Source organism: Apiospora marii (genome assembly GCF_038362585.1).
Source record: "Apiospora marii strain CBS 49790 chromosome Unknown utg000005l_segment0_segment0, whole genome shotgun sequence".
Lineage (NCBI taxonomy): Eukaryota > Fungi > Ascomycota > Sordariomycetes > Amphisphaeriales > Apiosporaceae > Apiospora > Apiospora marii.
The window spans coordinates 4,812,771-4,835,206 of NW_027117377.1; the positions used below are offsets into that span (position 1 = coordinate 4,812,771).

Sequence of the window (22,436 nt, forward strand, 5' to 3'; positions counted from 1 at the left end):
GCATTCGACGGGTCCTGTTCCTCATGGCTGGGGAGCAACAGAAGCAGCACGGCGTTGTTTTTCTACGGATGATGATGCCCACTGGGCCCGCTGGGCCGCTGGGGGGTTTTCAGGGGTACATTCTATGAGGAAAGATGGATTACTAGGCTTGGAAGATGGTCGTTGGGGCCACTTTGATCCCCGGGAAGACACCTTCGAGGCGTTTTTCTGAGAAGGAAGCCTTCGGGACGAACACGTACACATGGTGTTGTTGTTCTCTTTCTTTCTCACGTCAAGGGGTTCCGGTCGTAGTCCTCTTTTTCTTCTCTGATCATCACGTAGCATGTACCATAGTAATGAATGAATGACATTCAGAAAATAACTTTTGGTTTCTATATTCTCGAGGACATCGTGACTAACTTCTGCTATCTGTTCAAAAGGCACTCTCATGTCATCGTGCCCGCCTCGAAACTATGTAATGCGCATCATCGAGTAGAAGGACATTTGCCGGGTTGGTAGGTCAACATACCGAAATGCTACAACACGGATAGACTCAGGGGTAAGTGTCTGACCTTAGGAGGGGGCTAACACGCCCTGATTCATCCAGCTGCAGCAGCAACACCCGAGCCAGCATTCCTTCCAGAGGTCGGTCACGCGGATGCGGATCGCTGCACGTCCACATCGAATTCCCCAATTCATCGGGTTGTTTCTGAGACTACGGGAGGACTACTTACTACAGTACAGGAAGGGAAGGGCCGCATGGCAGGCACATGGCATGACATGGCAGCCCAGCTAGGCACTGGCGTTTCTTTTTCGTCTTTCTCCGTATCGAGAAGCATAACCCCACGGGAAAAGGTATTTCTGCTGCATGCGGGATTCCACTCAGGAATGTGTTTGGTCGGCAGCATCTACGTAGGAGGGTAATTGCAGTTTGTGTCGTCAATGTCTCCTGATGTGGCCCGATGCCGAATGAGCATTCAAAACTCGGCCGACGGTATACAACTCCTCGATCCGAAAACATTACCAGGGCTCACTGGGATCGGATCGGATCGGCACGCGAAGAGAAAGCAGAAACATATCTGATCATACAAAGTTCATATATTGCGGGGTGGTAATCATGGGCAATCGACTTCAATCTTGTCACATTTTGTTCGTCATTCGAACATGAGTCGGTTGGCCGGGTGACATCCCGCAAAGCAAGCACACTCTCAGCCCTGTACTGTGGTAGTTGCATTGGTGCGCGCGCCCGCTATGGCTACCTAAAGCTGTGCCTAGGAAGGTTTGGATAGATTGGCTCGAGTTCAGAAAGTCTCGCTATGTCGAATGTTGATCATTCCATTATTGTTTGGATTGTCGCCTATAGTTCTGACGCAAAGCCCAGCAAAACAGCATCATATCATTCGGAGCCGTCATCATCATCGGCAGCCAGCGAGGGCAGAAGACGTCAGTCCCCGAACCTGGCCTGCCTACGAAGTAGTAGGCCCGGAGTCCGCGAGGCGAAAAATGACGATTTGGGCGGGGTTCCCGCACGTACTCCCGCTGAATTTTTTGGGGCCCCTACTGCTGCTACTATGTACTCTACGTCGTACAGGGCCCCCTAAAGGAAAAAGGTTCCAAGGGAGCCAGGTCCCTATCTTTGCCGCCGACTTTACCGAATGGGCGGGAAATGGGGGTTTAGCGACGAGTAGCTGCGAATCAACCCGTAGTAGCGAGATCCCCTCCGAGAAATCCCTTGTAGGGGGGAAGGAGGAGGGGGAGGGGATTCTCTGGATTCCCGTGCGTCCTCGTCCTCATTCTCATTCGAGAAAAGAGTTCCCCCCTTTTTAGAATTTCCCAGCCTTGGCAGCTTTGCAGGAAGGAAAAGGAAACCTGAATCGGTTGCATTGCGCGCATACGAATTCGGGGGTTTGGGACAGGCATGGCTGCTTGCCGGGCCCCGGAGAATTACTTACAGGACACGAGAAAGAAAGAAAAACGAGACAGAGTCATTTGGGGTCAAGTGGTTTGGCTGGCTGCAGGGTCTTTGCTTTGCCGCTTGTATTACCGGCGGGGCTCAGCCAAGCAGGAAGAAGAGACAGGTCCCAAGGTGCTAGGACGGGCAGAAGGCAGGCGCCTAACCTTACCTACTCAGGTCCAGCCCATCCAGCCCGGCCAGTCAGGTGGTTGATTTGCCCACGAGCGATCCAAATCCTGCTGCGCGCCTGATACGCTCAAGTGCCATCCAGGGCCGCACCGCTTAATGCCAGGCGAGCATCGCGAAGTAGCAGAGCCTTGGCAGCCTCGAACTTGGATCGAATGTAGAAAGGGTCCATCCTCCACTCCCACTCTCCTACCTTCGAGTCTTCTTTCCCCCGAGTGGGGTCGACAGGCAGCTGGAACGGTAAGGCGAGGCAAACGAGGGAGAGTAGTGTGAGAGAATGAATGCACAATACCTAGTACCAAGTACGTACAAGCATATCACATCCGTCTCTTGACCAGATCGGTCAACGAAGCTTTCTGATTTAGGTAGGCCGCAGTAAGCGATTTGAAACATTCAACACATCGTGAGCCCGCTGGAGCAGCCTTAACCTCATCTAGCGGCTGATGCATGACAACGTCGGCGGGATGTGGGATAGGAAGATTTCCAGAAGCGCACACGACCGGCGGTGAGGGCAGTGTCGATAGCGGCCTCTCCTGGACTGTGCGGAGGCGGACGATGGTATTATGAAAATGGAGGGGAGTACTGTGTAAAATTGTGCATTGACGAGCCCATCACAAGCGCCGCCATGGTTGCAGGGGGTTGGGCAAGCTACTGGCAGAGCTACCGTTACTGGCAGGGACCAGATAACGGTGGCACAACCGTCCTGGTCGCACATGTGGTACTTGACACATCGTCTGCCTGCTGCCCTTCACAGCTTCACGGAGTTTCTGCACGGAGCCGTTCGGGTTGAGCGACATGCCTTTCGGGGGAATCAAAGTTGCAGATCCTCTGGTCCAGACACCTCTCAGCCTTGGGGAGCTGAGACAACTGCGGCCACCGCAACCGCAACTACTGCCACCCGGCCACACCTAATACACACCATTTGCTTAGCAGTTTGGCTCCTGGCCTACCAAGCAAACAAAGCGGCAGCTACCATCGAAACTACATACATGTATCGTACGTGAAAGTGAAAAGGGGGACCAAAATAGCAACAGTCTTTCTTCACTGCCCCGAGTTGCCGAGGGGGGAGATCATGAACAACAGCAACCAGTAACCTTCAATGATCGACAGCCGATCACGAGCCAGATCACATTGTAACGCAACTATGCAACTTTACAATAAGATCATCAGCATGGGGAAAGCTCACGGAAGCTGTCATCAACCAAATGTAAATTCCCCGTCAGCAGGATTTGCGAAGGATTCACGTTGCGTACGCCCCGGAGGAGCTTTCCCCGCTGATTGGCATTGGGGGCAAAAGACAATCAACGGCACAGATACCTCACTAACTCGTCCAACGTAAGCACTTTTTCATGCGCTCTCTGTCTCTCTCGTCATCTGGTGCAACCGTAAGATAGATATCGGAGTAATCAAGCATCTCCCCGAAGATGCCAATGTCTAGATGCCCGGCTTCAATTTGCCTCATTCGTCACAGGTAGGGAACGGGCGCGGGAAAGATCGACACGGCGACAACCTTGGTGGCTGGGGTCGAACTTGGTCGAGAACTGTCTCGAAGAAGGGGTCGACGATTCGACGAATAGCATGGAAGCGACGAGCAAGGACGAGCAATGACCTGAGATCGTCGCCGGCGCCTGCTACCATACTGGTCAACGCGCAAACGGTTGAACGGTGCGCTGCTGGATGCTTGATTCACCGATTTACCTGGTGTGAAAGTAGGCAATCTTGTTGATGCTTGGTCAATCGGACTGATGCAAAGACCAACAGTTTGCGCCGGTACGGGTTCGACACGACAGGGCCAGGCGGCTGAAGTGAGTGTTGGCGGTTCGCTGCAGCCGTTTGGGACGCCGTAAAAAAAATATGACAGGGTCTATGTTACTGCACAGCCCGCAGCTAGTTTTGTTCTCTGCATAATTCCGGCAGGTATGTACATTAGTCTGGAGGTACCGTGTGTGGCTGTGCCCATGCTGGGAAGAAAACCCTCTCCCTTAGCGGGACCTCGTCATCAGATGAAACCGCTTTCGCTGCTTCTGCTCTTCTGCGCCGAATGTTGTGGGCTCGGGACGGTGGGTGCCAGTGGCAGAAACGCATGAATCGCTAATGAAACCATATCAGCCTGGACGGCTCTCTGAAACTGTCAAGCTATGGTGGACATATACTACAAACTGTATATCCCCAGGTCCTGGTATCTGACAGCAGCCTTTAGTAAGTTCTCGCAGGACGCCCGTTGCTGCTATGGCAGAATGGCGAAAAGAAGCGTGCCACTGTCTGTGTGATTTCCTCGAGGCAATGCAGCCAAGAAGGAAGTCGGGCGGTATTGAGGACTCGCGCTCTCTCTGATTCGAACTCAGTAGCCAGTCACCCACCTTCATTTTGCGCTGGCCGATGGGCATTGGACACCACACCATGCACCCACCTGCCACGCTGTACTTGTATTCGAACTGCTTGCATAGCAGCCAGCTCCAGCTCGTCCAGTCATTTGCCCTCCCGTGGCCAGTCGCCTACATGCTGCCCTTGTACGGAGTATCAGGCACGAGACCTGACCAATCTCGACGGCGCGCCGATGCAGGTGGCTTGCATTAGATCCCAGTCAAAGGTGCATTTGTACAACGAAGAGGGAAAATCCTACCTACTACCTACTACTGCATACCTAGCCGACCTGCCGCGCCGAAGGGCAAATTGCCGTGGTTGAAGGTTGCGTGAGCCTACCCACGATGGGATCAGATCAACACCACAATGGATATGTCGACTGAATTGCGAATTGCCATCTCAGCGCGGCCATCCACCACGACGGCCACCCTGCCACCTGCCACCTATCCAGAGGAGCCGGGTAACCCCGACGCTCAGACGCGACACCCACTCGGGAAGCGGTAAGGTAATGAATGTTTGTAGTCGTACGGAGACAGATAGAGATAGATATCCATATCACCAAACAGCAAATGGCTCAATACCACGGTCACCCGGGGCAGGCGCGTCAAAAGTCTAGAAACATGCAACATCGTACAGTACAGTACCTACATACATACACATACACAGAAGGCTGCGTCACAGTGCTAGATAGAGACTCTGAAATGTGGTCAGTCGAGATGAAACCTGCCCACAGCTAAGACGACGGTCTGTTTGGTTTCCTCTTGAATCACAAAGGTTACAAAGTTTTCCGTGGACGTGAAAAGCAACGTACGGGTCGGTCGCTGCAAAGTAAATATGTATCTATTCGCAGATCTCTGCGATGCGCTGCAGCAACTGGCCGCCGCCCCTGGAGAGCGCCGGTTGCCTGTCAGAATCGGGAAAGCCCAAAAACAATAACAAACAGACGGCGGCGGCTGTGTATCGACGACGTAATACTGTTTGGCAGTCATCCCAATTCGATGGCCTCCAAGTCCAAATCGAGATGCCGATACGACGAAACCACCTTCGCGCTCATATCAAATCACGGCTCACGACTCAATAACAGGAAGGAACGATTTCCGCACACGCAATTAACCATCATTTACCCTGCGGAGGGTTCATGTCACCTACAGGTAGCCACCAAATCCACTCGTGACAGGAAGCACCCCTAGTCGCCGGTAGGATTCGGTACGGAAGTGCCACCGTGAATAAGGATTGAACGAATTTCCTGGGGTCACGAAGGGCAAGGAGGAGCACAGACTCGCAGGGGTTCATCAATGTTCTTTTTTTCCCTTCCCATGCAGTGGCACACTCTCCGACGAGGCTTACAACCATGTACATACATACCTACTAGCAACTGTGTCGCACAGGGGGGTTGGTGGTGGTGTGCGAGCGAGTGAGTCGAAGGGAGAGGCAGAGGTAGAGAGAGTGTGTATTCCATGTACCTCCAGCAGCCCTAATACCAGGCTCCGTTTTCACCGGCCCCAACAAATTACAGCGCAGCACTCGCTGCTCGCGCACCCAAGCTTCCAGCAGCCGCTCTAGCGGGCGGGACGCGGGAATCTCGAGAAAGCTGGAAATGAAAAGCATCGTTGATTTGCAGTAGGTAATGTAGTATTATTAGTGCATCCACCACCAAAATAGAACTCATCTTCCGGTAATAAGAGGAAACGGTATTGCGACCAGGCTACTATTCTGTCTTTCGCTAGGGTTCCCGAGATTCGATAGATTTGCCCCCCGACAAGTCCCATCCAGTCCTTGGGAATTATCGACCCACAAGTTACAACCACCACCGTTCATGGAGGGTCTGCTGATTTCATTGCTGGTACATGCACTGCTTGGTCGGCTGGTATTGGATTGTCATTCTCAGACACGGACCACTGAGCTGAACAGGGCACAAGAGGGTTGAGCTGCGTTAACTGCGGTCAGCACCCAGCACCCGCCGCCAGGCTTTGGCAGGGTATGCAAGGGTTCGGAGGCGACACGACGGATGTACAGCCTTACTTCTTATTCGAAGGTAGGTTGACACTACGTGCTGGTGCATGGGAAAGGGGAGAGAGTTCAACACAGCCGTTACCCGCATAACCGGTCTCTTGGGATGGGCCATAGTTTCGAGATACGGCAGAAGGTAATACTGCTAACCATCCATGATATGCATCCGGCATGATACACTGACACAGTTCACTGGAGTGATTCACCTTGGTTGAACCATGTGCATGGTCTTGACTGACATCAAGTGAGCCTACCTAGCTTGCCTTTCCACGATGAGTGGTACGGTGGGAAGAGCTGCATAATCGGGCGGCGGGAGAGAGCGACATGAACACACAACGTACAATGGGAAATGTCTCGCCACCGCAATCGTCCTGCCTGCGCAAGAAGAGCAGCAGTCTGCATATTACCCACCCGACGCACACACGCACATCCAAACACACTGTGCATGCACAAAAAGCTGAACTGGCTGATCATAGCCAATGGACGAAGGAAACCCGAGAAGAGAGACGGCGGTTCACCCCAAAAAGGCATTGGATGCTAGACCTTGCTGGGGATGGCGTCAAGCCCTTGGCTCAGGCTTCGTGGTCTAGCGTGTGGCGAAGATGGGTTGATTGGCCTATCCGGTCATCCCCCATAATTTCAGAGACCGGATCATGGTCTGTGGCATGCTTGTCCCTGCCTGCTCAAAACCAGGGCTCAGGGGGCCAATCTGCTTCCACTCTTCATCTGCGAGGCCAGTCTAGTGGGCTCCACTGCAACTTTCCTTTGGGCATTCGCTGCCACCCTCCCAACTCCAGCATGGCAAGCATGGCCAATTGTTGTCCCCCCTCCTGCTGGGTCTCTCCCCCCTACCTCTTCTCCACCCTGCTGCACCCTTGAGGAGGTACCGTACCAGAACTGGCCAGAGACCTGCTTTGCTGCTCGCACTCTCACACTCGCGCTCACGCTTCCCCCATCCCGCTGGCTGGCTCGCTGCCCCCCATCCTTCCAACAAAATCCTTTGCCTTTCCAGAACCTCTCTCGCCCACCTCCTCCCCCTTCCCCTCGCATCCAATCCAGCCCAATCCAAACCCAACCATCCATCAATATCTGTTAAGCTATCAGAGCAACCTTCTCCCTGCAAACCATCATACCAATTAAAATTTGCTCCCTCTCTCTCAAATTGTAGAAAGGAAAAGAAAAAGGTCTCTCCGGCTTTGTTTGCAATCCAGACTCGACTATTATCTATCTTCTCTCTATCACTCTTTATCACTCGCTCGCTCACTTGGTTCCTTGCGACACGCAGTGACTTCATTGTTGTTGTTATTGTTTCAAAAAGCAGCAGCTCAATTTTAATACCGCACCGGCGAATCCACACCCACCCAGCTGTGTTGTGTGCCCCGACCCCCTTTAGCCGACCACCCACAGCTCAGCAAGGCGCACGTACCACCCCCTCCGCTGCGAAAGGGAATCTCACCGCCACCCCAAACGGTCTTTCTTGTCAACTGTCACACTGCAACTCAAACGATCTTACGATCTTACTACATACATACTCAAGATAACTCGACCACCCCCAACCCACAACCAACAACCCATTCCGCCGGCGCTGCATCACCAACAACATCAACAAACAATCCATTATCATTATTAGCCTTTGCTACTTTGATCCGAGTATACCATAACCATGTCTCAATACTACCAATACACTCACCACCAGCCGACGGCTCCGGCGCCCGCGCCTACTCACAACCACCACGGCCGCAACCGAAGGGCGCCGAGGCTCTCCGTCTCCCAAAACTCCCACAGGCAGTTCCGAGGTGTACGGAGCATGAAGGAGCTCACGGAATCCGCTGTCGTCTCTACCTTCCGCAACCAATTCGAAGTCAGCCGCTCCTTCGACCTCGAGGACGACATGGAGTTCTGCCCCAAGCTGCTGACCGAGAGCGATGTAAGTCTGCCGCATACACCCGGAGCCACCTGCATTGGCACCATGTACCACTAGTCACGAAACCCATTGCGGGTGGCCGAGTCGTCAAAGAGCATTGGACTAATGAGGCTTCTTCATTCAGATGGTTTCGATAAGCAGCGCATCGTCGGACCGTTCATCTCTGTCGAGCAACTCTCCTAACTCCTCTCCGACGCAACATCCTCAACAGGTCGCCTCGGCCTTCTCTCTCAACTCCTCCTCGCCGGCCTTCATCCCGCCTACCTACCAGAGCCAGCAGGCCACTCTCAAGCTTCACCAGCCCGCCGCCACCCGGGCTCGCAACGCCATTCCCATCATCAACCCCGCCAACGGCCTGACCATGTCCAGCCCGCCGCCCTCGGTCTCGCCCGGCCGGATGCAGCAGCCTCTTGGTCGACGGTGGTAAAGCAGGTCCTTGGGCCGCTTTCCCGTACCGTCTCCAACTGGTATGAATAGAACTCATTGGAGTTTTTCCTCTGTAATTGCTCATTCGTGTTTAAACCGAGAACGTCTTTTCCTCTCGGCGGACATCGAAGCGGACATCAGGCATCGACGACAATCTTATATCTTCACAAAAATAGGGCGCATGGGGGTCCGCAATTGCCGACTCTCCACTTTATACCACCTTCACCACTCACGACTTGTACAAATATTCTTAAACGACATATTACATTGTGTTCCTCGCAAGCTTTGTTTTGGCAGAGCGTTCACGATGGACATACGGCATGTTTTTTCTGAAGATATTCGATACCTCTTTGCTTGCGTTTCGGTTTTTCTACCTGGAATTCAAAAATACCACGGAAAATTTTGGGTGTTTCGACCTCCGCACAAGATGGGGCGGCTTTTGGTTTTCTCACGAATGGGCGTTCCAACTCAGGGGTTCTGCTTTTCTTACAAAACTTAATCGCATGGTGTTCATACCACGGAGTCTTATTTGGGATCATACGGCAGCGGCTACGATAAAGTCATTATGGGTTTCTTGACGACGAGAAGAAAATACCACATATAGAGCAAGTGTTTTGATGGGGGTTTCGGTCGCGTTTTTGTCACATATTGCTATTGCACAGCAGGCAGGCCGGGGTTTTTTGCGTCCACACATAAGGAAGGGGTGTTTCTTGTTTCGGGGTCGGGTTTTGCTACAATTGGGAAATATCCGGGTCAAAGAGAAGAGAATCTCCAACCACAGAGCAATTGGGTTTTTGCTGGGCGGCGCGCGGGGAAATCAACTGGCGATGGTGCTTTTTCGCGCTCAACATCATGGAGAGGGAGTTGGTTGTTATGTCATCGATCCTTTCGACGATGCAAATAAACGGGATGATATCTTTTTGTTCACCACTGCTGAAGCACATGTCGTTTTTGTTTACTCTGGTTTTTACTATTTTCCACCTGTATCAATTGCAAGATTTGCATGGAGCGCCTGCGTAGAAATACCGGTGCTCCTCGTTCAACTTCACGTTTTATGTCCTATACTCTATTGGGCGGAGCAACAACAGCGAGCGTAGGATACTTGGGGATAGGGTAGAGGTAAAGAGGTAGACCTTGCTTTGGCTTGCGTTACCCCCTCTTGGCAATCCGATCACTTGGCTTTTCAGCCTTGATTTTACTCCAAACCTCGCTTCTCTTTGCTGCTGCCATTGTGATATCTGTAACATGTTGAGACTGGCGTATCTGCAGATATGTACTGATGCGAATGTGTGTATGTATGATCCAGCAGGTTGCCTAGCCGTTACACCATTTCCGGCCTTGCCATTACGCCTTCCTGGACAGGTCTTCTGCATACCCGCGAGCGCACAAGGCGATGGTGGCAGGGGAATCCAGAACCCCATCGTCGGGAGCCCGCATAAGCACGCGGGAATTGGGTGTTGCAGCCGTGTGTGTCTCCCTGTGTTCCCCATGTGGCTTTCCGTGTTCTGGTCTTGTGGTACCCGCCCGGTCTGTCTGTCTCCTTTTCGTGATACGGTTCAATGTTGCTTGCTAGCATGCTAGTGGTCCCAGGGTTGTGTGTGTTCTGGTAGCACCGTCCATCCCACGATCCACCTCCATCTGTCTCTGGCTCGCGCGCGGTTGGCTTGGGTAACGTGGGGGCGGCGAGGCTGTCGGGGGGAGCCGAGTGAGTCAGTCTAAGGGGGAGAGGGGAATTCTGGAGGGGATAGGGAGATAGCGGGGATTTGCGTGCTGTGCGCGCGCTCTTTAAGGGCTCAAATACGTGCGGTAGGTGAGTGTGTATACCACATATTATTTAACCATGGCTTCTTCATGGATAAGTAGGTATATAGATAGCGTTGATTGTTGATGGAGTGGTCGCCAGCAGCCCTGTGCGACTACGGACGAAGGTGCCTATCCAATAGCAGCATTATCTCGTTCAAGCTGCAACTGATCTGTATTGACTGAAAGTTTTCTTACGTTTGGGGTCGGTTATGGCGTTTACACGGCACGCGATTGCGTCTCTCTCTTTCTCTCTCTTGGAGAGGATTCGATCGAACTTGAGCTGAGCAGCGTCTATTAAAGCTGATGCGTTACGGTCAATACTGATACTGGAAACTGAAAATACGAGGAAGTTGTATTGTAATAGTGCCGGAGCGTTCCTGTATGATCAGGGCGTGCGGCTCCGCGGAAACCACTGCGTATCTGACCACGGGTCAGGGAGGGAGGATCCGCGTATGCGCGTGCCAGCCGGGGCTCGTACTACTAAGGAGCTGGCTCCTCACCAGGGGCTGATGGGGCCTGACTACCTACCTCCGTTTGCTAGATCTGGGCTACAGGTATGCTTCGACTCTCCTGGGGAGGAGATAGCTAGCTAGGTGGTCACGGCTGCTTGTCCCGGGAGGTGTCCCATCTGTTGAACTTCACAGGTTCCCGTAGATGAGAAAGTCTAGAATGGGCTGACACCAGATGACGATGATAGTGGTTGACTATATAGTAACGCAGTCAGCCATACCACTCAGAGCTATTTATTTCGATCTCTCTCGTAGTATGACGATGGCAATGTGGCTCAAGGAGTTTCTTCAGCTTGACATTCTCGAAAGAGGTGTATATCCTATCACCGAATATGTGCTGTGTTTATTGGGGACCTCCTCATCGTCGCATGCAGTACGTGGAGAGACATGAGAGATGCGACTTCAATGGTTGTCCCGATGCCCAAAGTACTACACAATACAACACATAGTATAGTATGTGTATGTGTATGCCTCATCGTAATGGGAGGTGTTCGTTCGGCTCCGGATCACGTCAGACAGACAGGCCCATATCATATCAGGCGACGGCGGTGGCGCCTCCTTCACGACCCGCCCCCGGCAAGTGTGCGAGTAAGTACGGACAACATGGATGCGGCAGATGGGTGAGCCGTTCCTTCCTCCCTCTAAAGGGGTGGACTGTCTAAGCAAACCGCCATTAGCCTCAGCGTGCTTGTGGCTGTCAGTCTCAGCCCATGCATGCATGTATGTATCTGACAAGCGTGTCTGACGAGACCATATCCATCCGGTAAGCGGGCACCAATGTATACTCCGGTCCGTAACATATTACATGCATCATGCCCGGAAGTGGCGTGAGCGGCACGATCGGAGGACCGGGAAAGTCCTAGTACGCGAATGGATTGGATGCTGATATAAGCTGAGCTGATCTGATCTGATAGTCGTGATGATGCCCAGCACTAGAGGCCCTGCGAATGCGAAGGTAAGAGATTTCCTGTGCATGCTTACTTGCAGACCCCGCGACTTCGCGACATGCGCAAACTCGGAAGTATCAAGATAACCGAGACGCGCGCATACACATGGGTAACGTGAAGAAGCAGGTAATAATGCATAGCCTACTTTGCGACTCAATAGCATGTTGATAGCCAGCCAACTAAACCTCTTCTACGAGGCTCGTTATAATCAATTGTAGCAGTCAGGTCTTTCACATACGACCACATCCTGCTGAAAACTAGGGATCCCGTCCGCTCTCCCATATATAAGCAGCAGAGAGCCGAATTAGTACTAGGGTCGGTGACGACCTGGGAATCCTCGGTGTTGTATGTTTTTTGCCTTTTTTGAGGATTCTTAGAAAAATTTCTTTTTCTAAGCATGCGATTCGAATCGCATTATCTTTGGATGCTCCTCGTTCTTTTGCAGTTCGTCGGTATTTTGGTTTCTAAAGTGGCCACGTGCAGTTACTCCAAGGACCCGTACTGTATCTCTTGTTCTTCTCCTCGTCCTCCCATCTCATACAGACCTCGGCCGTGAGGCAGTAGATCCTCCTGCCGTCCTCTGTCTTGGCATCAAATGTGAAGTTATACACTTGCTGCATCGTGTCAGTCACCATCAGCCAAGGAACGAAAAGTAAAGTGAAGAAAAAGGTTGCATTGCTTACCGGCCACCAAAGAAACATAGGCATAGCCCACCCCATGGGACTGATCATGGCATAGCCTTTCTCGGGCGGACATGTCGTGTCCTTCTTCTTCTGCGACTCGCCGAGAGGCTGCTCGATCGGATGGAACTCGCAGAAAGATTCCCGGTCCGTCTCGCCCCCTCTTTCCTCCGGGGGCGCGCCGTACGCATCGCAGTACGAGCCGCAGTTCCCCGTGATGTCGAAGGTAGCATTAGCCGAGAAGGTATCTTGGAACTCTCCTTCGATATGAACTGTGAACATATCATCGCTGTTTGTGGAAATTGGTGCGGCGCGTTAGCAACAAACAGACAATCAAATCAGTGGCTCCAGTTTCAATGACTTCGGCCGAGACGCCTTCATCTTACATGTATACAGGCTGTCGCTCAATCACAACAGACGAGATCTGAAAGAGGTCGGTAGAGCGTGACTCGGGGCATAACGTGAATGGAGTTCCGCCGGGGATAATGGCCGTCGAGGCGAGTGGTGTTCCGCTGTTCAAGGGCTTTTGGAGGCCTTGAAGCAGTCCTAAAGCTCTTGTCGCTTCCCCGAAACTTAGGATACGCATTTTGGCACAGGCAGAAATGAATTGATTGGGATGCAAGCAGGAAAGCGATGGGAGTGATGTTGGAGTTGGTAGTCAATCTTACTCTTTGAAACCTGAAACACAGCCTTCCCTGTGGGGGTTCCGGCTTACTACATTCCAGGGATGTCTGCCGCCACGGCCTTCTGCGGGCAGACGTAAGGCAAGGTCAAGTACAACGAGGGGTCGGTGAACGAGCTAGAATTGTCGGTGGGCCGGGAAGGGTCCTCGGACAACAAGATCCCCAAGGACGCGCCGGACTGCGAGAACCGGTTCACGCGGGCCGTCATCGACGGGTGCGACGGCGACGACAAGACCAACAACCCGCACAACTACAAGTTCGGCGTGACGCTGACGGCGGGCGACGGGTGGGCGTACACGCTGACGCCGCTCAGCAAGCAGGTCAACGAGGTCAGCTGCGACGTCTCGTACAAGTTCCTGTGGGACGCGCCTTGGTCTCGGCCGGCGGCGCCGACGCGGGCAACTGCCACGGCGCCGGCAAGAACAGGCGCAGCCGCTACGCCACCACCGTCGGGATCGAGGACTGGCCCGGCTACGGGGACGACAGCAAGCACGTCTTCACTCATCCCGCCGTGGATTGAAGATGATGGATATTGCGATATGCTGGTAGAGAACGGCCGGTTTAAGGCGTCTAGGATATTGCTCTGTAACACCATTTCATATCGTGTTATCAGGGGTCATGCATAACACGGGTGCTGTATAAGGATTGGAGCAACTAGCGGGGAGGGGGGGGGGGGGGTTAGGGTGTGTTCAAGGTTCTTTCTATTCTGGGTTCTACCTTTTGGTTATCGTCGCTTTTGATTATCGTCGTCTTCTTTGGCCTGTATTTCAAGTCTGGTTGGTTGGTTGGTTCAGGGATGGCGTCTTCTCTTTCTTGATGTGGAATACATGCGAGGATCAATATCTTTTGCTTCGTGTCGGGCACGCAAACTCATCTTGCTCAGCTGTTCCGGCCTCTGACCTTGCTAAGCTCATTAACCACCATGGGGGGTGAGCAACTACTCGTTCTGCACGACGAAATATAGAGTGATGCATATTACCGTCCACTACCAGACTTCGGATCGATGGAATTTCTTGATAGGAGTAAAATGCAGTAGACTTCACTGACCCTGATCCCCGACCGTTGCATTCGATTCAAGCCGTAAACTTCTGATCATCCTGGAACCACCAATCCACCAGCTGAAGTCCGACTTCAAGGAAAGGGCGCAATACGAATCGCTGCTCTAGCCCAATACCGGCAACCGCCCCGACCGCTACTGAGGCAACAAGTACCTTCGGATCCACGAAGAGCACCATACACGCCTGCTGCAGCGCCTCCCCGGCGACCCGAGCCGGACCAAGAATCCCCGCTACCGCCAAGTACAATATGAGAAAGAACCCGGACTAGTCGCCTGACGCAAGCATAGGTAGTCAATGCAAGCACACTCTACGCTGTTCAAAGTCTGTAAACCCCCATCTCCCATCGGTCCCCAGTCCGTGCATGATCCCTTGTACGTAGCAATGACCAACGAAAATGTAGTCATCGGAGTTTCCAGCGGAAGGGCCAGCCGAATCCCCTTTCGCGCGCAGGGTAAATGGCACTCGGCCGTGGTTGAGTACCCAGACGTCGTCGCCTGGCATGGTCTCCAGGTGCCCGAGGCCAATGTGCCCTTTCTTGGTGATAAAGAACCGCCTGTTCCTAAGCTGCCTGTGGAGATGTTCCAGCGAGTGGTTTTCTTTGCCAGTTTCCAGGTAGCTCGAGACGTTCTTCCTGTCCTCAATGGTAGCATTCTGATGATCCTCAAGGATCTCCCCTAGTATGAGCCTACAGAACTCGTCATACTCCCTGCAGTCCGTAGTCGTGCTAGTCGGAATCGGAATCGGAAGATGTCGGTTGTTAGCATTAGAGTAGATATTCCACCAAGATATTATCTTCTCCCGGATGTCTGGGTCCGGCCGCTCTCTGAACGTCTGCCCTGTGCCGTCAGTCTGAATAATGACTCCGTCACCCGCAACCTCTACTATGTCAACGGCGACGCCGGAAACGCTTAAGCCTTCACCAGTATATTCTGGTCGGCGGGCAACGGGCATTCCTTTATTCGCCTCGTATTGGTCGTAGGTAGAAAGCATTCGGAATGGCTGAGTGTGATAATTTGGTTCTGAGCGCATGTCGATGGCCCAACGCGGTAGCCCCGAGAGTTCCGCACTGCGCTCTCCCCAGGGATCAATGACGAGAGGTAACAAATCACCGTGTTCGTTATGGCCACTCCGATAAATGAGGTCGAGGGTGTAATTAATGAAAACCTGTTCCATATCCAATGAGTAATCGCATTTGCCGCTCCTTAGCAGAGTCCCGGCCGTGTGTAAGCCTGTTAAGGCATACACATTATCACGCGGATCAGTCGCTGCTCGAAGCCGCCATTTAATCATTGTGTCCATTGGATTCTCAAGGCCTTCTTCCCATCCGTTAAACCAGATGAAACGTGCCATCAGATGACCCATATCACCTAGTTCCATAGCTGTGCTGAGCTGTTTCGGAGCCATTTTTCGGAGGTTGCTAGATACCCAGACTGAGGTGGCAGACTCGGTGGTATTCTTGGATAGCGATAAAGGTCCCCAGAGATAAAGGAGATCATTAGGCAGCATGGCCTCCTGGACTGTCCAGACTCGGTGCCACCAAGGGCCTTTGACAATGCTCACTGTACCGTGGGCCTTCATGGAGGCCTCAAATGACTCATCGGATTGCATACACTGCGGTGGTTGAAGAGTGCCAGCTTCGGGCTGAAGGGTGCCAGCTTCGTTTTCAGAGCCGAGTGTTGCAATGTACTCGATCACAGCAAACGCACCTTCAGCGTCTTTGCGCCGTATCCCATCGGCAATTTCGCCCAGCCATATAATAGCTCGTGTACAGTTGATATAAATAGAGCACATTTTCTGGACTTGGGCCGACTTCTCTTCTATATTGGACTGATCGATACATAGCTGGTCGATCCATAATGTTCGCGGCTCCGACGGCAAACGAAGGCGGAAGAGAATGGCCTCCAGACTCTCCGTGATACTGACTCGCTGGCCAGCCAGTTCGATGTCCACATCACTTGGGTTCTTACCCCATACATAGGAAAGTGCTTCGTACGGTTCATGTTGGACGAGTGTACTCGTGCGCAGATCGCAATGTAGAGGCTCATCGAATTCACCCGGCAAGAGGATTAGTAGTCGAAACTCATCGTCCGCAAGCGCTTCCATTGGATCAGAAATTCTCTACGAGCAGTATTCAAATAAAGCTCGTGGGAATTGGTGTTGCATGAGGACAGAGAGCAGCAGAGATAGCATGGGACGATAAATGTAGCAGGTGAAGTCGTCTAGATGCTCTTGGGGAACCCAGTTGATATACCGTTGGAGGTGGCGGGGGCACTGGTCATCACATGGTGGCGGCGAAGTCGTCTTGAGAGCGACAGCGAGGGTTATCTCAGTTCCGATGGACTTGTTTCAGCCAGAAAGGCAGCCATGCCTCACCACCAGCCGGCGGGGGACTACCATATGTCCAATACGGACGATTAAGAAACGCCATCAAGCTGCAAGCTACCGAATCCTGTATGTAAGACGTGATGCAAAACAGGCCATTGGCTGGGAGCGAAATGGAAAAACATGGAACAGGGCTGATCCTCGCATATGTAGTAGCCCTGCCAGTGAATCGGGCGTCAAGTCATGAGTGCGGGGCATGGAAAGGTTGGGTGTATAAGCATTTATCAGGGCGTCTGGTTCGAGGTTAAGCGTGATTGGGCCACTCAACACCTGCGAAGCGAAGGTACAAGGAGAACGGTAGGAGAATCTGTAAATGTAAAGAACAGTGAATGTACGGTACCAAACATCGTTTCAGTCCGTTTTGCTCTAATCCAGGCCTTTTTGGCATGGCTCGTGCGGCGGTGCGGCGTCTTCCCTTTCTAGAACACTTTGTACCGAGACAGCGTTCTGACCGGAGCTCTGCTCTGAGCCCACGCCACCAGCAAAGCCAAACATACAGCCGCGGCCCCGTTGGTGACGGCGCGGACCATGGCCTGCGCCTGCCGCACCGGCACCGGCTCCCGAGGTTTCACGAGAGTCGTGATCATCTGGCTCCACGCGGCGGCGTGGCCCAACCGGAGCGCGCCGGTGGCGTACGCATCGAGGTCGAAGTCGTTGTTCTGCTGCTGCTGGCGCCGTTCCATCCAGGCGCCGGTGAAGTTGAGCATGATGGTGTACTTGAGCGTCTCGGACAGGAAGTCGAGTGCCGGGCCAGAGAAATAGCTGGGTCTGTCCGTCTTGGTCGTCGTCGGATCGGGCGCGACGCGGGTCGTGTAATAGTTGCCCAGACCGGTGGCGTTGACGACGCAATCGCGCCCGAGAGGAGACGGGCCACCATCAGCGCCACGGATAAGAGCCCGGCTATCTGGGTCTGGTACAGCCACGGCTCCACGTGGCGGAAGAAGAAGTTGTTGTTGGGCGGCGACTCGGTCTGGAAGTCCAGCTCGTCGATCCAGCGGATCAGGCCGCTGACGAGGAGCCCGCAGGCGCCCAGGTAGAGGTCGAAGAGGTACCAGGACTTGAAGACGCTCCACGCCACGGGGCCGTCGGGCTGGACGCGGCACCCGTCATCTACCAAGACGTAGGAAGAATTGGGCAGTTTGGACCCGCGGTGGCAGTCATTCTAGTAGATCATGCTATACTATAGAAACTAGAATTGCAACGGACAAATGGAAAATTGGTGGCTGTTAAGCGCGCCGTCTCAGTCGAAAAAAAAAAAAAGAGGAGGCAAGGCTCAATATCATTGCATGTTTGTTTCCGCCGCCACGACACAACCCCTTTATGGACATCCCAGAAGTTATCCCCTCGATGACTAGACACCAACCCACGCGTATCCTTGGCATGATATCAGACAGGTGTCCCGGTTCGGTGTCATGCAAACAATCATCCATACAAGGGGGTCGTCCTCTAGCCATTAATGGGACATATCGTTTTGCCTCCCTTCCCACATTCGCAGCCCTGGCTGTCGGGCAGAGTAATGCCCTTCTAGAAACATAGACTCTTGGTTATGACCATGGTGACGTCGAACATAAAAGTAGGCTTGGGTTATACACTTAACATATACATATCGCCGTCGCAAGACCCGGGGACTGCAATTGAAGACCATGGATTATAATTCTGACTCGACTCATTCGATTCGATATAGCAGGATATGTACAGCCATGGTAGACAGAAGTGAACATGTATAGAAAGTCCAGCACCCGGTACAGCCAACACGAGAACCAAGAAACATAGAAAGCGCGATGCTATGCAATTCAATCTCATCCAAGATAAATTCAAAAACGCTACTCTCGTACCCCCTAATCGAAGTACATGATCTCAACATCCAAACGACGCACACCTCGGCCTCTTCCATGAAACAGCACGCACGCAAAGGGCGATTCTTCTCTGTTTCCGAGGTCCTCCTGATTACCACCATATAGACGACGGACCTTCTATCCGCCCATTATCTAAAAAACCGCCGCCTCTTTCCTTAAAACTACTTCCCCTCCCTCACAGCTGAGACCTGCTCTCGGACGACCCCAATTTCTTGTTCGCAGTGAAGGCCGCAAAGTATTCGTTGAGAGCCAGGACGGTGCCGGCGCCCTCGACGAGGCTGACCACGACACCGACATAACCATCGGGCCGCACCACGACGATGCCGCCCTTGTCCTCGTCGAGCCCAAGCTTGGCGTGGGCGGCGGCGCGGGCGTCGGGGACGCGGCGGCTCCAGAGGTCGTCGGCGTAGACGAGGTCGCGGTAGCGCGCCAGCAGGCCGGGCACGTCGCGCGAAATCTCAATCTCGGACCGGCGCGCCGCGAGGACGGTGCAGATGCTGAAGAAGCGGCTGTGCGGGTTCAGGGAATCGTGATGCGAGACCTGATCCATGTCGGACCGCAGGTGACTGCCAAAGAAGGAGTCGGGCTTGGCCAGGTGCGCCGCGAAATCGGCCAGCGCCTGCCGGTTCCGCACCGGGTGGCCACCGAAGACGTACAGGCGGAAGGCGCCGTTGAGGGGGATCTCCTGCTCGAGGTGCACCACGTTGGCGTCGACTACACGCGTCACGTCGGCGTTGATCATGAGCCGGCCCGTCCGCAGGTTGGTGCCCTTGGGATGGATGAGCGGCGACCGCGCCGCGTGATCGGGCGACCAGTTGAGCGAGTTGGGGCTGTAGGCCACGCCGTAGCCGCTGGTGAACTCGCACGACTCCTTGAACGTCCGGATGAAGTCGTTGTCGTCGTCGGCGCCGCCGGTCTGGAGCGCGGGCTTCTGCTCCGACGCGGCTTGCACCGTGTCGGCCGACGGCCGCGTCGAGAAGAGCTTGGCGTATCTGTTGTCGAAGTCCAACAAATTCTCGGCCACCTCTTTCCGCTCGGGCTCGTACGTCTTCAGCAGCTCGCGGTCGGCGAAGCCGGCTTCTACTGCGTGGATCTTCCACGCCAGGTTGAGCGCGTCCAGGAAGGCCGTGTTCATACCTTGTCCAGCTTTGGGCTATACGCAGAAGGAGTCAATAAGTGAACATCATCTTGTTTAGGCCGAGGGAAGTAGTCAACTTACACTGTGTGTATGGCAAGCATCGCCACCCAGGAAGACTCTTTGGTCGAGGGTATATCTTTCGGAGATGCCCTGCCCGATGGGGTAGACGGAGTACCACTCTACACGTTCCCATTCGATGGAGTAGGGCTGTAAGATCTTCTTGGCTGTTGCTTGAACCTCTGCCTCGGTTGCCGTCTTCCGGGGATGGAAGTCGGGATCTGTTGAAGAGGCAATCTGAATATACAACCGGACCATGTTGTCTTCACGGGGAATGACCATGATTGACCCGTGTTCCGAGTGAATTGTGCATTTCATCTGTAACAGGGTCAGTCAAGCTTCAATACACCTTGTGTCTCTCTACGAACCTTGATATCGGGGAAGTCAGTCTTGACCACCCCATCCATTACACCCCAGACATTGGAGATGGGATCCTTGTGCTTGATGCCGATTTTGAGCTGATCCCGTACGAAGGAGCGAGCACCTTCACCGCTGAAGAGGTACTTAGCATGTACGGTCTCCTCGAAGGTACCGTCGGTGTGTTTGAGCTGGACCTCGACGGGGTACTCCGGGTTGGCCTTCTCGTCCGTCTTGAAGCCGGTGATGGTCCAGGGCCGCTGCACCTTGTTACCAGACTTGGCGAGGTCGCCGATGAAGACGCGCTCGATCAAGCCCTGGTGCAGCAGCGTCGTGAAGGGGTACCGCGCGTCGATGAAGCTCGGGCAGCTGGCCCAGGTGCCGGTCCGGACGATGCCGTCACCGTTCTTGGGCGGATCCCAGAATGCAACCTCGTAGACTCGAGCGGGCTTGTGCGCCATGATGGCCGACTTCAGGCCCATGTTGCGGAGCAGGTCCAGTGACCTCGGCTGGATACCGTCCGCGCGCCCCGTTGGGGTTGGCTCGGCTCTGTTGTCAATGTGCTTGATGGTGTATCCCCATCTCGCCAGGCAGGTGGACAACATCAAGCCCACCGGGCCGGCTCCCACGATGACTGGTTAGGGGGTCAGCCCGTTTTGTTCGTATTCCGGCCAAACGGACGGGCGGGATATGGACTTACCAATATCATAGTTAGGCGGCGAGGGCCTTTTCGCGGGTTGAGTCTCGATCATGGCGACGATATGCGGTGTGAAGGGGTGGCGAACAGGTGGCCGATGATGCAGAAGCAAGGTCTATCGATGAAAAGGGCAAACAGGGCGGCGGCAATAGGCTACCAAACAGCCTGATAGCGGAAACGAATCGGAAGGGGGCCGAATGGGAACTGCGTCTATATTGGGTATCTCAATGTAACATGACAAGTGATCCAGAACGTCTCTCGTGCTCTTTCCAGTCTCGTATTTTTATTACCGAACCGTTTCGGGCAAAAAAACCACACAATGCGAGAAAATGAAACTAGAGTAGGGAACGAGAGATGAAGAACAAGAGATATGCTGAGTCCTATATACTTGAAGTCCACGTGCTGGCGGCCTCGCCGGTCAATCCGAGTTGAGGGAGCTCTTGGAGGCCGATGGGTAGACCCGAGACGCCAGGAGCACCAAAGAAAATGGACACGCTGTTACGGGTCCTTCTCACGGCATAGATTTCGGGAAAGGGCATGCTCTCTCTGAACCGAAGTCATGATTCCAAGTGAGCGGAAAGATGGGGTACAGCTGCGGTGGACAAGAACTCCATCCTGGGCGGCCTGGGGAGGGCGGCTTATCCACTCGTGTGGCATTAGGTATGCTCCACACAAGCTGGGAGGCAGGCACAAGCGCGAGTGCGTGTGCGTGTGTGAAGAAGTGGAAGGCGCAGCAGCAAGTGCACAAGTCTGGTGTGCTTGTTGCCATCAATGGGCTGCCTGCCAACCTTCCATGTTTGATGGCCGTCCAGCAGCAGCTGGCGGGATCTTTCCTCCCCGACGACCACTTACTGCTGTAGCTCGTGGCCATGCAAGTGCAGGTGAGTAGCCAGTGCAATTGAGGGATGAGCAAGTGATGACTGCAACTTCAAATGACTAGTACCAAGTTAGGGGGGTTACCTAGGCAGAAGGATTACCTAGCACGGGATTTGGTTATTGGCGCCAACCTCTCTCCCCCTGCACATCCCCGTGGGGCCTGACCCGCGTCTACAACGTCCTTCCTTACTTTTTGCTGGAGCCGGGAGGTAGACACGGTAATCGAGAAAGGCGGGGCCGAAGGCGGGGTGCCCACGGCTGAGAATCTCGGCTTTGGCAAGCGGCTGGCTCTCCTTTCCAGCTGAGGGAAGTAACCAGCAAATCCCAATCCCGAGGAATCAATCTTCAATTTGGGAGGGTCCCGTATTGTCGCACCCTTATCAACCCCACACCCCTACATCATCTAGGTATCATCGGTCCATCTGTCAAGCCGGGGGTTATTTATTCCAGCGGTCGCTTGGTAACCTACGACATACTTAGTAATAACCAGTGCGAACTATCTCCAAGCTTTTGGTCAGCAGGCGACCGACCTCACATGGCCCACGCGATT

General features: G+C 53.7%; 4 protein-coding genes across 4 annotated transcripts; 1 reads left to right on the plus strand and 3 right to left on the minus strand.

Moving 5' to 3' along the window:
* Positions 1-8,156: 8,156 nt before the first annotated feature.
* Positions 8,157-8,844, plus strand: PG985_009374 (uncharacterized protein; the record flags this gene model as incomplete). Its single annotated transcript, XM_066829142.1, has 2 exons — positions 8,157-8,420; positions 8,542-8,844. 2 exons carry the CDS (start codon positions 8,157-8,159, stop codon positions 8,842-8,844), a joined length of 567 nt encoding a protein of 188 aa, XP_066684054.1.
* A 3,722-nt stretch (positions 8,845-12,566) lies between these two features.
* PG985_009375 (uncharacterized protein) lies at positions 12,567-13,368 on the minus strand (the record flags this gene model as incomplete). The annotated part of the gene is made up of 3 exons (XM_066829143.1): positions 12,567-12,716; positions 12,786-13,071; positions 13,169-13,368. The coding sequence occupies 3 exons, from the start codon at positions 13,366-13,368 to the stop codon at positions 12,567-12,569; spliced, it is 636 nt and encodes a 211-aa protein (XP_066684055.1).
* Positions 13,369-13,715: 347 nt separating this feature from the next.
* On the minus strand, positions 13,716-18,066 carry PG985_009376 (heterokaryon incompatibility protein-domain-containing protein; the record flags this gene model as incomplete). The annotated part of the gene is made up of 4 exons (XM_066829144.1): positions 13,716-14,048; positions 14,899-16,641; positions 17,403-17,995; positions 18,051-18,066. The coding sequence occupies 4 exons, from the start codon at positions 18,064-18,066 to the stop codon at positions 13,716-13,718; spliced, it is 2,685 nt and encodes an 894-aa protein (XP_066684056.1).
* An 870-nt stretch (positions 18,067-18,936) lies between these two features.
* On the minus strand, positions 18,937-21,065 carry PG985_009377 (FAD binding domain-containing protein; the record flags this gene model as incomplete). Its single annotated transcript, XM_066829145.1, has 4 exons — positions 18,937-19,914; positions 19,981-20,274; positions 20,325-20,947; positions 21,014-21,065. The coding sequence occupies 4 exons, from the start codon at positions 21,063-21,065 to the stop codon at positions 18,937-18,939; spliced, it is 1,947 nt and encodes a 648-aa protein (XP_066684057.1).
* Between the last annotated feature and the right edge of the window lie 1,371 nt (positions 21,066-22,436).